Source organism: Oncorhynchus tshawytscha, linkage group LG18, assembly GCF_018296145.1.
Source record: "Oncorhynchus tshawytscha isolate Ot180627B linkage group LG18, Otsh_v2.0, whole genome shotgun sequence".
NCBI classification, from domain to species: Eukaryota; Metazoa; Chordata; class Actinopteri; order Salmoniformes; family Salmonidae; genus Oncorhynchus; species Oncorhynchus tshawytscha.
Genome location: NC_056446.1, coordinates 17,131,927 through 17,146,580, shown reverse-complemented (window position 1 = coordinate 17,146,580; position 14,654 = coordinate 17,131,927). Strand labels below are relative to the sequence as shown.

Below are 14,654 nucleotides of genomic sequence, written 5' to 3'. Positions count from 1 at the left end.
AATGGAGTGATGAAATGCACCCTGGGATTAGGGCTCTTATGAATGAAACTGATGGGAGGAATTTTATCTGAGGGAAAGGGTGGGGTGGAGGTGCTACCCGGTAGGGCAGTTGCTCAAGCAGGTGCCACACACGCACAGAGGGAGCCCGATAGCGGGTAATTAACTGAAGTAAGGACACTGCACAATATAACGAAAGATATCTTTCAAAAATCACGTTGATGAGTTAAGAATTCAAATGGGCTTCCTTTATATGAATAAGTCATGCCTTTAGTTAAATAGCAGAAAATATATCATTCAGTCGGCATTTGTAGGTTATGGAGATATCATCTCTATGAATGCAGCTCTGCCACGGCATGGAAGCAGTTTATCTTCGCGCACTCCGCTTTATTGCGGGCGAAAGGTTCAGTACACATCACTGCGCTCTGTATCAGAAAGTAGGCTGTCCCTCTTTGAAGTCTCGTAGATCGATGCATTGCACTCTTTTTGTATATAAAGCCCTCGTGCACAAACTACCGCCGCACCTTACTTCATTGTTAGCCTACAGATTTAGGAGCTACCAGACTCGGTCTCAGGGATGGCTAACTCTGGAGATCCCGTCGATCTCCACTGTGTTAGGTAAATCTGATTTTAGTTTTATTGCACCTTGTGATAACTAAGTGGCTCGAGGAACAAAACATCGATATTTTGGGTCCATGGCCAGGAAACTCCCTAGACCTTAACCCCATTTAGAACTTGTGGTCAATCCTCAAGAGGCGGGTGGACAAACAAAAACCCACAAATTCTGCCAAACTCCAAGCATTGATTATGCAAGAATGGGCTGCCACCAGTCAGGATGTGGTCCAGAAGTTAATTGACAGCATGCCAGGGCTGATTGCAGAGACCTTGAAAAAGAAGGGTCAACACTGCAAATATTGACTCTTTGCATCAACTTCATGTAACCATTAAGAACAAATTCGTATGTACAATGACGGCCTACCCAGTCCAACCCTAACCCGGACAACGCTGGGCCAATTGTACGTTGCCCTATGGGACTCCCAATCACGGCCTGGAATCGAACCAGGGTCTGTAGTGACACCTCTAGCACTGAGGTGCAGTGCCTTAGACCACTGCGCCACTCGGGAAGGGGTTTTGAGACAGCTGATTGAGGATCTTTTTACTGCAGAATGTGTTTTGTTTTCCATGATTGAGTTTTTTTATCTCTGTTTTGCTTTTCATAGTGTATTGATGTGTATAGTTGTGTATATTTTTGTAAGTACAAGGCTCATCTGTAAAAGGCTCATCTTACAAGAGTCCCTGTCAAAATAAAGGTGAGAAATAAAATACCGTAGGTACTGTTTAAGTTTGGTTTTACTATTATTCAGTACAACTTCAATAGAAAGCATGTCTACACATGTTAAATTTATTGTGTACGCTTGTATGTTAGAAGTGTCTGCCACTCATTTCTTTCTTTAGTGCTGCCATCCCTGTGTAATTGGATTTTGACATTTGTAGGGGCTATCAACTTGACAGGACCTATTGATTCCCCTCTGGATGTGTTTCACATGTCATGATGTGAGCTCTGACTACAGTAAAGGGCGAACCCTCATTTATTTCTGCCATATAATCCATAATGAAATTAAAGTAATATCACTGCCTCTGATATCTTATGCAGCAACTGTTGCTAGGAGGTAGCCTCTCTCTATTCAGCAGGGTTTGCAATGAGGACATTGATTCATAGATGAATATGCGTATTGCACAATGTGATGTGACTGGCTGTGAAGGATACCAATTAACAAATGACCTTTAGAAAGATAATGTAAAGGTAATGAATGCACTGCTCACTGTTTGCCTGCTCTTGGAGTAGGCAGGTTACAGACAATACAATCAGTACACTTGCACAGAACAGTACCACCTGTTGTTACATTCTATATTGCTACTCCTATACAATCCATAGGGCATAGGCCTTCAGTATACATACAACCTTTGGCTGAATCTCTCAGTAATGGCTGTAGTCCTGAGCGGTAGGTAACCCCAGGGATGTAGCAGGGCTGTTAGACAGACAGTTAGTTCCCCTCTGGACCCAGGCTAGTCAGTCACAGCAAGAGAGCCATGGCCTGGAGTTTAATATCTATCCGCACAATAACCATTTCCGGTATCTATCCGATCTGATGAGAGGCAGCTGCGGGCACCGCCACAGCTAGGCGTCACAATCAAACAGGCCTCCAGACTAAAATAACCATTAACTGTAGCCTTACTGTGAGCGTACTTTGGCCTCTGGCTACAGGTCCAGACCTTTGTGTCACAGGTGTGCACTAGCCAGGTAATTAAAGGGCTAGTACAAGCCAGCAGGGTTCAAGCCCCTCTCCCCTTTTCCCTGCCTCGATTGCTACAGTAGCCTCCGACGCCCATTTCTAATGCATATAACCTGAAGACTAAACAATTTGACGTTTGTTTGACAGCTGTTTTGTTGGTGTACGGTCATTGTTTTTGAAATATGCTGACATTTCTGATTATCACTATGCAAATCAACTCTCTCCCAACCTGTAGCTGGAGTGTTCAGTTGTTGACAGGTGTCTGAGCTATTGCATGAGTCCCCCTAGTGGCAGCAATATGCACACCAGCAATGGTCTGACTGAGTGGCTGTGTGTGGGCAGAGTTTGATGGGATGTTGAATCATGCGACCACGATGAGTGAATAAAAAATGGCCAAGCACATTTTGTATTTAGTAAAGATTATGCTCTTGTATTCTTGAAAATATGTGTTTTAGCTCATCTATGATTAACTTGGCTGGCATGGAATTGAAACATCACATCACATGCCCTGATCGACTGGAGTCCGCCTTTTGAGACCGACTGTGTTGTTCTGTAGCTGTCTGAGCAGAATCCTAATAGGGCAGAATAACAAGCTGTATGTTCTCTATGATTGAACCTCAACATTCTTGCCACATTACCGTATCCATTTTCTATAGGTTGCTGTGGTTGACCTTGTGCTCTCCAGTCTGATGTCATACAATGACACCTAGTAGTTGTTTTTTTAACAAGAAAAAAAATGGATGACTGTCACTTGATTCACCTTTTCAGCACACATATACATATGGTTGGTCCCGCCCGAGGCTGTGGAAGCAGTTGATCCCCAGACAGATTAGGCTGTAATCAGATGTCTCTGTGGGCCAGGGCTCAATCAGCACCTCTGGGCTCTCCTCAGGGTGGTTGAAGGATGGCTGGAGACAGAGACAGCCCTATGGGGATTCTAACAACCCACAGTGAGAGGGAGAACAACAGTTATAGACATACACTACTGTAAAATACTGCTATGTTTATGTATAGACATCATGGCGGAGCCTAACACTGGATGAAACATGCAATTATAGTCATTAACGAAATGATCAACCACAGTCATGATTCCAGGCTAGCCAGTTGATCACAGAAACACGGATTCGAGAGACAGCCTGGTCTCTGTTGAGAATTAACCCTCTTGAAAATATCCCTGTCTTGTTTAATGACAAAGAAAGTTATGTATGTTTCCGTTGAAGTGCCATGAATCATCCTTAGCCTCTTTTTAAGAATTCCCTGCCTGATATTTGTCATACAATATGGGTTATGAGGATCATAGACAGAATTGGTTATAGATTGCAGGGCGTCATAGGTAGCGACAGGCTGGCGTGTTCGGGGATTGATTTATGTAGCTTAAAAGCTCTCCTATTATTTCATGTGATTTAGTGTCAGATAAAACAGCTGCTCCTCATCATTATTGGATGGGCCTTGGGATGAGACGGTGGTGGGGAACAGGGGCATAAATTACCTCTCTCTCTATTGGCCTGCAGTGTGGGAAGAGGGGGAGAAGGGATGTGCTGCCTGCTATAGAGATGGGCTGACGATCCCCTGGCTTGGCTCACTGGGAAAGACTGGGAGTGCTTAAGGAGATCAATCTCAAAATGTCTCCCTTTGTAATACGCTCGTCGTGTATCATTGATCATACTGTAGGTCGGAGTGGAGTGGAGGACCTCATTCTAGTCTAAACCTTTGTGTATAGTACGGTCTCATTGTTGTGATTATAAGTCTTGAAACGTGTAATTGACAAGTGTTTTGAAGGTAGCCTTATTTCTCAGAATGTGTGGGTTAGAGAATGCTTTTCCTCAATTTCCCATATCTGTTCCACCTACTGAGACTTCGCTTTGTTTGTGATTGTCTTGTTTTTGAGTGAGACAATGACTTATTCAAGTCTAATTGTATTCGTCACATCCTTCGTAAACAACAGGTGTAGACTAACAGTGAAATGCTTACTTACGGGTCCTTCCCAACAATGTAGAGAAAACAGAGAACAATGTAGACAATGTAGAGAAAACAGAGAAATAATAAAAAGGTTAAACATAATAATAAATGCACAATGAGTAATTCTAACTTGGCTATATACATGGGGTACCAGCAGGGGTACGAGGTAATTGAGGTAGATATGTACATATAACTAGGAATAAAGTGACAGATAATAAACAGTAGCAGCAGCGTATCTGATGAGTCAAAAGAGTTTGTGTGATGAGTCAAAAGAGGACTCTGCAGATAGTCCAGGTAGCTATTTGGTTAACTATTTAACTAACTATTTAGCAGTGTTATTGCTTGGGGTTAGAAGCTGTTCAAGGTCGTTCTGGTTTCAGACTTGGTGCATCGGTACCGCCTGCCGTGCGGTAGCAGAGAGAACGGTCTATGACTTTGGTGGCTGGAGTCTTTAGGGCCTTCCCCTGTGACCACCTGGATGGCAGGGACCTCGGCCCCAGTGATGTACTGGGCCGTATGCATTACCCTTTAGCGCCTTGCGGTCTGATGCTAAGCAGTTGACATACCAAGCGGTGATGCAGCCACTCAAGATGATCGCAATGTGCAGCTATAGAATTTGTTGAGGATCTGAGGGATAATGCCCCATTTTTTTCAGCCTCCTGAGGGAGAAGAGGCGTTGTCGTGCCCTCTTCACAACTGTGCTGGTGTATTTGGACCATGATAGATCCTTAGTGATGTGGACACCGAGGAACTTGAAGCTCTCGACCCGCTCCACTCCAGCCCCAACAATGTGGATGGGGGCGTGCTCGGTCCTCCGTTTCCTGTAGTCCACGATCAGCTCCTTTGTCTTGCTGACGTTAAGGGAGAGGTTGTTGTCCTGGAATCACACTGCCAGGCCACACTGCCAGGTTTTCATATTGTCCAGGTGATAGAGGGCAGTGTGGACTGTTTGCATCATCTGTGGATCTGTTGGGGTATGTGAATTGGAGTGGGTCCAGGGTTTCTGGGATGATGGTGTTGATGTGAGCTATGACCAGCATTTCATGGCTACAGATAGTCATTTAGACAGGTTACCTTGCATTCTTGGGCACAGGCACTATGGTGGTCTGCTTGAAACATGTAGGTATTACAGACTCGGACAGGGAGAGGTTGAAAATGTCAGTGAAGACACTTGCTAGCTGATCAGCGCATACTCTAAGTACGTATACTGGTAATATGTCTGGCCTTGTGACTGTTAACCTGTTTAATCCTTAAGTCTAATGATGCACCCGTGTGTCAATCTATACTGAACAAAAATATAAATGTAACGTTCAACAATTTCAACGACTTTACTGAGTTACAGTCCATATAAGTAAATTAGTCAATTACAATTAATTAATTAGGCCCTAATCTATGTATTTCACATGACTGGGCAGGGGTGCAGCCATTGGTGGGCTTGGGAGGGCATAGGCCCACCCACTGGGGAGCCAGGCCCAGCCAATCAGAAAGTTTTTCCTCACACAGGGGCTTTATTACAGACAGATATACTCCTCAGTTTCACCAGCTGTCTGGGTGGCTGGTCTCAGACAATCCCACAGGTGAAGAAGCGAGATGTGGAGGTCCTGGGCTGGTGTGGTTACACGTGGTCTACGGTTCTGAGGCCAGTTGGTCATACTGCCAAATGCTCTAAAACAACATTAGAGGCGGTTTATGGAAAATAAATTAACATTAAATTCTCCAGCAACAGCTCTGGTGGACCTGCAGTCAGCTTTCCAATTGCACACTCCTCAAAACTTGCATTTGTGTTCGTTGTCCATGGCTTATGCCTGCCCGTACCATAACTCCACCGCCACCATTGGGCAGGCACTGTGTTCACAACATTAACATCAGCAAACTGCTCGTCCACACAATGCAATACACGTGGTCTGTGGGTAAGAGCGTTGGGACAGTAATCGAAAGGTCGCTGGTTTGAATCCCTGAGCTGACTAGGTGCAGAGGCCGGTTGGACGTACTGTCAAATTCTCTAAAACGATGTTGGAGGCGGCTTATGGTAGAGAAATGGTCATTGAATTGTCTGGCAACAGCTCTGGTGGTCATTCCTGCAGCCAGCATGCCCATTGCACATTCCCTCAAAACATGAGACATCTTTGGCATTGTGTTGTGTGACAAAACTGCACATTTTAGAGTGGCCTTGTATTGTTCCCAGCACAAGGTGCACCTGTGTAATGAGCATGCTGTTTAATCAGGTTCTTGATATGCCACACCTGTCAGGTGGATGGATTATCTTGGCAAAGTAGAAATGCTCACTAACAGGTATGTAAACAAATTTGTGCACAAAAATTGGGGAAAAAAAGGTTTCTGTACGCATAAAACATTTAGGGGATCTTTTATTTCAGCTTCTGAAACATGGGACCAACACTATACATATTTTGTTCAGTTTAAGTAACATATATATTTTTTAATCCCCATCAAAATCCATCAATTTAAACTAGAGATTTTTTGCATGGTCTGTGTCTCAATCCGCAGAATCCGCCTATGTGGGCCTTCCGCATCTATGGTGGAAAGTGGCCGAGATACAGCGGTGTTTGTCAGACCATGAGACATCCCGAAAATCTGTGTCATCACAAAAATGCCTGTGGCATCCGAATAGCCTACAAACTAAAAGATGAGAATCGTGAACATGATGGTGTTCTCCGTTTTGCTCTACGGCCCTCACAAGTGTCACGTGACTCGTTTTTAGGTAACAAATGAATGGAAGAATGGAGGTAGTTTTGTGCCAACAGATATAAGGGATTAAATGTGTAAAAAATATATATTATATTATATATACAGACACTTCAAAACCTTATTCTTTATGATTTATTTTTTTACTGTCTTTTTTGCCATTTATGAATGTGTTGTTCAATGCGATTATATGGGCTATAGTAGTAATTGGTAAATATATTTTTTTGATACTTAAAGGGATCCTAAAATTCTAAATCAAATAGTTAAATGAGCCATGGTATGAGTCAAGTGCAAGTGTTGGTTCAGGAAAGTACATTTTTGGGGGTATTTATTTATTTAATAAAAAAATGTTTTGGGGGTGGGGTCAAGGTGATTATTTAAGAAATTCTTTGAAGAGGTAGAGTTTCGGGTGCTTTCGGAAGATGGGCAGGAACTCTGCTCTCCTAGCTTCAGGTTGTTGTTGAAAATTAGATCCAAAGAAGAAGGCAGAGACTATTTAATTGTATAATAGAAAAAGCTTTAATACAAGCCGCTGCAGGGGAGATCTACCTCTGATTTCACAGGGAAGAACTCCGAGTGAATGGTTGCATGTCCCTTATATAGTGGGAGGTGATAATACAATCATATTGTTAACACAATAGTTATTTAATACAAGCAACTGTTCTGGGAACACAATGGCTTTGTATTAGGGTGCAGACATAACCGGAGTCTATGAAAGGTAAAACATCACAGTCCAACACAGAACATGTCCCTTGAGAAGTTAAAACAGTTTATTTTTATTTAACCGGCAGTGTTTTTTGGGGGGGGGACACATCAATCAAGGTGTGAGTCATGTGTCCGGAGGGGGAAAGGTAAATCATTGTAGAAAAGAATAGTAAACACCCAAATCTGTGCCCAATGTCTAATTTGTCAAGAATACAACGCAGGGAAGCAAGTACCGACCTCTTTGTCAAGCCTACCAGTCCCCTGGGGCCCCTTTAATATGCAAATTCATTTTGTTCACCTGTCTGTAAAATGAAAAAAGATATGTTGGTAATGGTTGACAGTTACTCCAAATGGGTTGAAGCCTTCCCCACATCAAATGAGGAAGCAAAGACTGGGGGTAAGTGCCTGTTACAAGACATTGTTCCATGATTCGGTGCACCACAAAGTGTAGATAGCTATAAGGGTACATATTTGTGACCGACCGCCTCGATTCGGTCTTATGTAGCAACATTTGAAATTGTGTTTTTTTACATTGGATAAAAGTAGAGACTCAGAGCTAGAAAATGGTAAATCATACACTTTGGTTGAGGAACAATGGGAAAGTAATTCTACTTTGAACGTTGATAAACTTCTGAGAAAATGGCCCTTGAATTTTTTTGGTACACCTACTGGAGATCTCTTCTTTGTCTACACCCATTCTGCATCATTAAAGCCTTAGCCCCACCCATCTCTTTAAGGATTCACATGTGAGACCATTTTTATTTGTCACATGCACAGGATATAGAAGGTGTAAACAGTACAATGAAGTGGTTACTTGCATAGTAGCAATATCAAAAACAGAAAGTGTCCAGATAAAAATATTTAATAAATACTTTATCATTATTAGATAACGCTTACTTGACACTTGTCTAAATTGATGGGTCATGTGAAGGAAATGCTATAACCTCCCATAAGCCACATCTAGCTAAGTGGATGGGTCACTATTGTCTAGACTTGTACTCATGTTCATGAAATACAATAGAAGGCCGTAATCACCCGCAGACACACCTGTCTAATTTGATGGGTCATGTAATAATCCGACAGAAGTGGAATCATTTGTTTAGACAGGTAGCGATCTTGTTGAACAATGAACCGTCATAATCCCAACTCAAACTACTACCAATACAAACATTGTCATAGCTGTAGAATTAATCTGCAGGTAGCTAAAGCTAACAAACTAGGTTCAATGTTATCTAGCTAACATTAGGCTATAACTAGCAATGCAAATGGATTTCTGATTCGAATAATAGATCATACATGTAACGTTAGCTAGCGAGCCAGCAGGCTAACATTTGCTCGCTAAGTAACAGTACACTTTAGCTTGCAATAAAAACTACATTCTGACAGAATTAGAAACGTATAATGTCTGAGAATGTAGCTAGACTCTTACCCATATACATGGATGAACGCTTCACGGCAGACTGGAACCATTTAACTTCATTTTGTTTGGTCAGCTTTGTGTCAAGTCACTACTGTTCACACTGACCATGGCGTGTGCAGAAAGTAGCCCATCACTTTTTCCAACTGAACTGTCGATAGCTCCTGCAACATCAATGTTGAGAAAAGTAGCAAAACTTTTGTAGTTCTCCAGGGCTAATGTTATATGTTTCAAAAAATGGCGCAGTAGAAAGGACTGCCAACACATACTGAACAGCTCACGTTATAGACAGAAGACATGGCAGACCAATCCAAATGCATCTCCCAGCATTTCCAGCCCATCCATTATCTCAGGCAATCATGGCTAGCGGGAAGGTTCCTGAGTTTTTCCATGGCTAAACCAACTAGGCTCATAATTTAACACTTTTATTCATATTTATGGATGGAATACAAGTTTGTTATTAAGGCACATGAAAGCTCACATGTTCCAGAAGGCATTTCTGCCAAATAACGCATTTTCAAAAATAAATGTTCACATTCCAATGCCGCTCCTGTGAACTAGTGAGGAGCGACATACGCCTAGTTTCCTGAAACGAGTCACGTATTTCACCTCAATGATAATGACAGAACTGTGTGACATGCTGCAAGTTAAGAGGAATTTACATGTACTGCTTCACCCGGGAAGTTATGGACTTGTAGAACGCTATAATCGTTTTCTGACAAATAAACTGTCAAGAATATGTGCCCAAACAGGACTCACCTGGGTGGATGCATTATCAATAGCAATCAGCTGCAGGGGAGATCTACCTCAGATTTCAGAGGAAAGAACTCAGAATGAATGGTTACATGAATGGTGTGGTTACATGAATGGTGTGGTTACATGAATGATTACATGTCCCTTATATAGTGGGAGGTGATAATACAATCACATTGTTTACACAACCGTTATTCTATACAAGCAGCCGTTCCGGAACAGAATGGCCTTGTCTTAGGGTGCAGACATACCAGGAGTTTATTTAGTGAAAGGCATAACATCACAGTCCAACACAAAACATATCCTTTGAAGTTACAACAGCTCACCCCAAATTCTGACACCACAATAGGGAAGATGGTTCCACTGTTAGGGTGCCAATACAGAGAAGAGCTTGGACTGGGCTGAGCGTCTGGATTAGTGGCCCGCTCCTTGCAAACGGCAGCTCTAGCATTTAGCTCAGTGCGGATGTTGCCTGTAATCCATTTCTTCTGGTTGGGATATGTACGTATGGTTACTGTGGGAGGGGACATCGTCGATGCACTTATTTATGAAGCTGGTGACTGATGTGTTAAACTCCTCAATGTCATCGGATGAATCACGGAACAATTCCAGTCTGTGCTAGCGAAATAGTCCTGTAGCTTAGCACCCGCTTCATCAGACCACTTCCGTATTAGGAGTCACTGGTACTTCCTGTTTGAGTTTTTGGTTGTAAGCAGGAATCAGGAGGATAGAGTTATGGTCAGATCTGCCAAATGGAGGGCAAGGAAGAGCTTTGTATGTGTTTCCATGTGTGGAGTAAAGGTGATCTAGAGTTTTTTTTTGCCTCTAGTTGCACAGGTGACATGCCGGTAGAAATGAGGTAAAACAGATTTCAGTTTCCCTGCATTAAAATCACCAGCCACTAGGAGCGCCGCCTCTGGGTGAGCATTTTCTTGTTTGCTTGTGGCCCTATAACGGCTCGTTGAGTGCTGTCTTAGTGCCAGCATCAGTTTGTGGTGGTAAAAAGACAGCTACGAAAAAATACAGATAAACTCTCTTGGTAAATAGTATGGTCCACAGCTTGTCATGAGGTATTCTAACTCAGGCCAGCAAAACCCAGAGACTTCCTTAATATTACAGATTGCGCACCAGCAGCTGTTAACAAAGAGACACACCAACGTTTTTAATGCTGTAATTGTTGTTTGCATGCATTTCATCGAAGGACACATTTACTGTAAACTAACCTGTCTCTTTCTGCTGTACATTTTCTCTCTACTTGTTCCACAAAACTCACTGACAGGGGTTTTTGAACATTTTCGTCCTTTGGACCTCAAAGGAGTCGATCTTAGCTCGTGTGATGTCTCCATGAGTCTGACAAAGTTTATTTCTGTCTGTCTCCAGGTTCGACTACCAGGAGCTGCTCCACAACTCAAGCTTCTGTCTGGTGCCCCGCGGTCGCAGGCTGGGTTCCTTTCGCTTTCTTGAGGCCCTCCAGGTACGTAGTTTGTCGTTTCCCCGTCAAAACCCTGTCCCTCTGAGTCTCCAAGTGGTTTCCTTGGTAACGGATGCTAGTCGTCGGCACAGCAGCCGCGATTGGAGCCTGGGAGTTGTGCAGGTCCTGCAGGCTGCCAGGCCTGATGCTTGGATTATTGGTATTGACAACCTGTCATCTTTTCAAAAACAGCCGCAGACGATTTCTGTGCTGTAGATAACAGAGTAGCCCTATTTTTATCTCTTCCAACACCTCCCACTTCCATTAACACCTGGTCTTCTCATCTCTGGCATGTTTATTTGGACTGACAGAAGCCTCTATAGAAGTATTTTAGGATTGTTTATGACTTTGAACCATCCCATTATGGATAAGCATGTGTTTATATACACTGAGTATATAAAACATGAGGTAAACCTGCTCTTTCCATGACATAGACTGACCAGGTGAATCCAGGTGAAAGCTATGATCCCTTATTGATGTCACTTGTTAAATCCACTTCAATCAGTGTAGGTGAAGGGGAGGAGACAGGTTAAATAAGGATTTTGAATCCTTGAGACAATTGAGACATGAATTGTGTAAGTGTGTCATTCAGAGGGGGAATGGGCAAGACAAAAAATGTAAGTGCCTTTGAACGGGGTATGATAGTAAGTGCAAAGCGCACCAGTTTGCGTCAAGAACTGCAACGCTGCTGGGTTTTTCATGCTCAACAGTTTCCCTTGTGTGTCAAGAATGGTCCACCACCCAACGGACATCCAGCCAACTTGGAATATTAGGAAGGTGTCCTTAATGTTGTGTACTGTATACTCAAATGTGGAATCTAATAAGAAAGTACAGTGTTATCACATCCAAATACACTGAGGTCTGGGTACAAAGTAAAGAATGAAGGAAGCAGCCTAGTCATTTCTACCCCACTCTCTACAAGGGGTCAGTGCAGCAGTTTGGCAGACACACTGTAGGTAACAATTCAAATGTGGAAATAATCATCTCAGTGCCGACTGAGAGCTAGTCGGATTTGCGGCTCCCAAAATGGTGCGTTCTGTGCTGCCTTTTAAGGGTGAGGCAGTTTCATTCCGCACCCAGATTTCAGAGGGGACACTTTGAAACAGGAACATCAAACAGGTTTTAGACATGACACAGATTGAGCTTTCATGTTGTGTGAGGGAGCTCTCTCCTATTCGCCATCTCTATCTGTCAAGCGAGGCTCAAAGGAGGGCTGTTATGTAGATGGTGGAAGGGAAAGACAGAGGTTTGGTTTGGCTGCAGACAACGTGTTTCCCTCCAACAACACAGGAGAGAAGAGAAGGAGGAGGAGGAAAGGGGAAGGGAGGAGGAGAATGGGAGGGGAGAAGGAGACGAGGCCACGACGCTGAGCCAGGCTGTGTTGTTGGAGGGAAACGCGTTGTCTGCAGCCAAACCAAACCTCTGTCTTTCCCTTCCCCCCCTCTACATAACAGCCCTCCATGACTAAAGAGCAAAGGGGATTTAAACAGACAGACAGGCCTCCAATCATGGATTTGGCATTTCTCAGAGTCTCCTTAAGCCCCAAATGAGTGTCAAACTTTTAATGATGGAGATCCAAGTCTCAGTTGAAAATGCTTGGTTCAGTACGCAGCCTTGGTTGGAAATTTAAAGGGATTCTAATGGAGTAGGCCATATTAATTTCTCCGTAAGTGCTAGCGCACCCAGTTGATTCTCCCTAAAAATGGTTGCCACTTCGCTTTTCTCACCTCTGAACATCCATTAATAGTGAATCCTTTGTAAATTTAGCTCTGTAGAGAATTTGATCCCTGTAAAAGCCTGGCTTTAAGTGATTAACTGGTTTATGTGTTGCTGTGGTGTTTCCCTGAATTAAATTGTGTAAAGAAGTTTACGGATTAAACCATTTCTCATTTCCATTTCATTATAAAGGTGCTGCTCTGAGGAAGACCACAAGTATTCCTGAATATTAAAACAGGCTTGATGAAGTATGTTCAACAGACAAAGAAAACAAAACTCTAAATAATATTGTGTAATTGGTCGCATATTTGTTTGTGTTGCTAGTGACTCATTCTCTGCACTATTGATAAGAACCAATTGCTTCTACTAAAAAACGTTATACAATACGCCTTACCATTGTGTGACTAATAGTCCACCTTTTACTCTGTGTGAAAGGCGTTCAGATGAACCTGTTTGTAGACATGAGTGCAGAGGAATCTGACACTTCACTTTCCCAGAGAGAAATCCCACAACATACCAGAGGAGTGTGTAAAGTAAGACTAGCTCTTGGATAACCTCGCCTATTTCTTCTTCAGTCCTGTAGAAGTGTAGAGAGCTAACCATAATAACGGTGTCTGTGTATATCTGACCCTTTCTGTGCCTCCTCTGCCTGGGCTACCCCCTCCTCCCCATCCTTCACCCCCTCTCCCCCCCCCATCCTTCACCCCCTCTTCCACCCCCCCCCAGGCTGCCTGTATCCCTGTCATACTGAGCAACGGCTGGGAGCTACCTTTCTCTGAGATCATCGACTGGAGCAAAGCAGCTGTCATCGGGGACGAGAGACTCCTACTGCAGGTAGCTTACTGATGGAGACATCCTCCCTATGACACTGATCTCTCTCTCTCTCTCTCTCTTTTCACCGCTATCATACTGCCCCTTAGGCTAGAACACAAGGGCCTCACAACTCACTTTGTGCTTTTAGTAAGGACCACTGTGGTGGATAACGTTTACCTCTCTCTCCAAATGAATATATTCATAATTCTTTGCAATTGCGATATAGTAACTTTTGCGGGGGGGGGCAGCCACACCCACGGTTTCAGAGGCGCTTGTTTGCAGAGGGCTGGAATAAAATGCCAGGGTACCTTCACATATTAACCCACCGGGCCCCTGCCTGTCTCCCGTAGCCACGTCCCCTGTATCAATAAACTCTCCCATTAATTATGTCATGCAAGGTGTATGATATTTTAGGTTATTTCATTACTGCATCTATTAGTAGCTGCTACCTATCTGCCCTTTCATGACTCTGAGCTTGCCCGTTATTAATGTGGTGAGAAAGAGAGGGGTTTGAAATACGACAGCCAAAATGTCATGTGAAGAGAATGAGGAAAGGATGAAGGTACCATTCCCCTTCTTGTCAGCTCTACCCCCACTTATGAAATCAGCACAATTAATTAGCCGGTTTCCGTAAAGGAGCTGCCCTGACACATTACAGAAACATGACACATATTTCTCATACTACTGATTCACACAAAGATTGGATTGGAATTAGATTTACAATCAATTGCACTATTGAGGCCACACAATGCAAGAGCAGCCTGTTAAAAGTCGTAAATGGGTTTTATTGCAAGTCCTGTAATTATTTGTGACTATACGCTGTTGA

The 14,654-nt window shown here is 43.2% G+C and overlaps 1 protein-coding gene across 1 annotated transcript in view; it reads left to right on the top strand.

The window, feature by feature from the left end:
- The window catches only part of LOC112217339 (exostosin-1), a 253,348-nt gene that overhangs the window by 196,348 nt on the left and 42,346 nt on the right, over positions 1-14,654 (top strand). Inside the window, exons 3-4 of the mRNA XM_042300719.1 lie at positions 11,209-11,302; positions 13,742-13,849. Coding sequence (XP_042156653.1) covers positions 11,209-11,302; positions 13,742-13,849 — 202 coding nt within the window. The remainder of the gene's footprint in view (positions 1-11,208; positions 11,303-13,741; positions 13,850-14,654) is intronic.